At 63.4% G+C, this 2876-nt stretch overlaps 1 protein-coding gene across 1 annotated transcript in view; it reads left to right on the top strand.

The window, feature by feature from the left end:
• Window positions 1–2876, top strand: part of LOC102420033 (chymosin-like) — a 20188-nt gene that overhangs the window by 6981 nt on the left and 10331 nt on the right. Inside the window, 3 exon segments of the mRNA XM_023757016.1 lie at window positions 495–694; window positions 1841–1954; window positions 2678–2822. Of these exon segments, the coding sequence (XP_023612784.1) occupies window positions 495–694; window positions 1841–1954; window positions 2678–2822 (459 nt within the window).

The raw sequence follows: 2876 nt of genomic DNA, 5'->3' as shown, positions 1-2876 counted from the left end.
GAGGCATGTCCCAGGTCACTGGGCACGTGAGGTCTTTCACAGGTGAAGGGGGCAGGGACACCCTCTGGCTCTTTCAGATGCAAACTGCGTCTGTGTCCTTCCGGTCCATCCATATTCCGGGGGGGGACGCTCAGGTGCAGCCGGGACATGGGGTCTGCAGGCCGGCAGGGGGCCTGGGCATCCCTCATCCCACCCCCTTCTTTGGGCTCGGCCCCCAACTTCTGCACCATGAGCCCTGCTGTCTGTACCCTCTACCGTGTCCTCTCTGTCCTTCTTCCCCTACCCACTGAGCCAGTTCCCTCAAAACCGCAGCACAGAGCCGGGAGAGGGGCTGTTTCTCTCGAAGCTCATGTAACTCTGCTCAGCAGAGCCAGGTTGGCTAGCTGGGGTGGCGGCCGGGCTGCCTCTGGCCGAGGGCTGGCTAGCAGGGGTGGCAGGCCGGGCCTGCCCCTTGGCCGAGGGCCCCCGGTGGAGGTCGCTGTCCTCTCCTGCAGGTCTCCGACATCGTGGACAGACAGCAGACCGTGGGCCTGAGCACCGAGGAGCCTGGGGACGTCTTCACCTACTCCCAGTTCGACGGGATCCTGGGGCTGGCCTACCCCTCCCTGGCCTCCGAGTACTCGGTGCCCGTGTTCGACAACATGATGAAGAGGCACCTGGTGGCCCAAGACCTGTTCTCCGTTTACATGAGCAGGTAGGCGCGCGCCCGCCGGCCGGCTCCCAGCCTGGCAGGGTCTGCGGCCGAGGGTCAGGCCACCCCACGGGGACGCTGCCGCTCAAGGGGAGTCACCGCATCCAGGCACATTCAACCTCTCGTCCGAAGGCCCCAACACGGTCACGGGCGCAGCCAGAGTCCAGGGGCCGAAATTGGACCTTTAGTTCTGCCATTTATAAAGCAAGACCCGACCTCTACATGGGGCTCTCCTTCTTCGGCCTCCGCAATCCTTTGTTGACATCACTGAGATTCACAGACTTTAGAGCAGGCTCCAAAGGAGTCCTACCTTCTCCTTGCACAATTTGGGAAACTGAGGCGGGAGGGATGCTCACCCCGGGAGCTGGTGGCTCCGGACTCCAGTGGGCAGCTCAGCTGGACAGAGGGGCAGGGGGAAGGCTGGTGTCAGGGGACGTCAGGCAAGGGGTGCAGTGGTTCATTCATTCATTCATTCATTCACTCATTCAGTCACTCATTCACCTATTCACTCAATAGATGTAGTGGGTCCTACTGTGTGCAGCGGCTGTGCCAGCAGATGGGGAGGGATCAGCAACAAGACAGCCTGGGAGTTAACTTTTATCAGGGGAAGCAGACGACACACAACGACACACATATGATGGTGACAGGTGGGACAGGCGCTGACTGGGAGGTCTGCGTGTATTAAGCTGAATAACAACAGGGAAGCCGGCCTAAGGGAGGGTGTGGAGGGGCCGGAGGCCTCGCTGAGGCATGAGTGGGCGCCGTCCGGTGACCCAGAGGGACGGTGCGTTTCAGGGCCCGGAGGTGGAGGAGCTAGACGAGGGCAGGGACGGGACAGCGGGTGGGAAGCGGGTGGCACTAGTGTGCCCGTGTCTCCTGGCCGTGGACAGAGCCCAGGGGAACAGAGGGGGCTGGTGGCGGTGGCAGGTTTAGTCCAAAGGGGTGGGGCCTTGTGCACAGCCCTCTCTCCTACTCTCAGCCTTGGGTGAGGGGGAGCGGGGGCACAGGGCGGCCGCTGGGAACGGCGAGGGTGGTCCGCGCAGAGCCCGGCAGCCTGTGGCCTGGGGGCGGCTTGCTCCCGGGGGTCCCCTCCCGCAGCCGGCTGCAGCCGGGCGCCGGGTGCCACAACACGCCTGTCCTTGGTTTCAGGAACGGCCCCGGGAGCATGCTCACGCTGGGGGCCATCGACCCGTCCTACTACACGGGCTCGCTGCACTGGGTGCCCATCACCGTGCAGGAGTACTGGCAGTTCACCGTGGACAGGTGGGTGAGCGGCGGCCGTGGCCCGGCCAGAGGCCCCCTCCAGGGTGGGGACGTGGGGCCCGGGGTCAGCCACCCAGGAGACCATCAGACCAGAGTCTGAATGAGACTCCCAGGCCCACGGCCTTGACGGTCACGGCCTCGCCTCTGCTTTATGAATGAGACGCGGCGTTGCCTGAGCGCTTACTCCCTGCGGGGCACTGGCTGAGTGGGGCTGCCTCCTTTCATCTCACTGACACCCAGTGAGGTGGGTGCTGTGAGTACCCTCGCTGTATGCTTTTCTAGCAGCCGGTTGGGACCTCATAACCATCCCTAGGAAGTCAGGGAGGGGTCATTAATGTACCCATTTCATGGATGGGCAGCCTGAGTGCAGGAAGGTTGGGTAACTTGCCCGAGACTTGAAGCAAGTCAACAGCGGGGAGAAAACTCGGTCTCCAGGCAACGAGCGAAGTACATTCCAGTGCATCCACCCGTGTGCACGTGACTTTGCTGAGTTGTTGCAGTTCTTGTCCCACAGAAGGTGGGGTGGTCTTGATTTAGCCACTGAGTTGGGAGAACATGGTTTCGGGTCTTTTCTCTGAGCTCAGGAAGTTGTGGGGAGTCCAAGAAGGGGTCCCAGGGAAGGGCACCTGGGGGTTGGGCGTCCTCCCTGCCCGGATCCTGGCAGGGGAGGCCAGGGGCACCCGGGAGGGAGGCGCAGCAAGGCCGTCCTGTCTCCCTCTGCAGGGTCACGGTCGACGGCGTGGTGGTGGCCTGTGACGGCGGCTGCCAGGCCATCCTGGACACAGGCACCTCCATGCTGGTCGGGCCCAGCAGCGACATCCTCAGCATCCAGAAGGCCATCGGGGCCACAGAGGACCAGTTTGGCATGGTGAGGCCAGGCCCTGCCCCTCCCAGACTGCCTGAGGGGACCCTTGGTGCACGG

Source organism: Myotis lucifugus, unplaced genomic scaffold (assembly GCF_000147115.1).
Source record: "Myotis lucifugus unplaced genomic scaffold, Myoluc2.0 scaffold_101, whole genome shotgun sequence".
In the NCBI taxonomy this organism is placed as follows: Eukaryota; Metazoa; Chordata; class Mammalia; order Chiroptera; family Vespertilionidae; genus Myotis; species Myotis lucifugus.
Note: the sequence above shows the minus strand (reverse complement) of the source record. Positions and strands in the feature narration are given on the sequence as shown.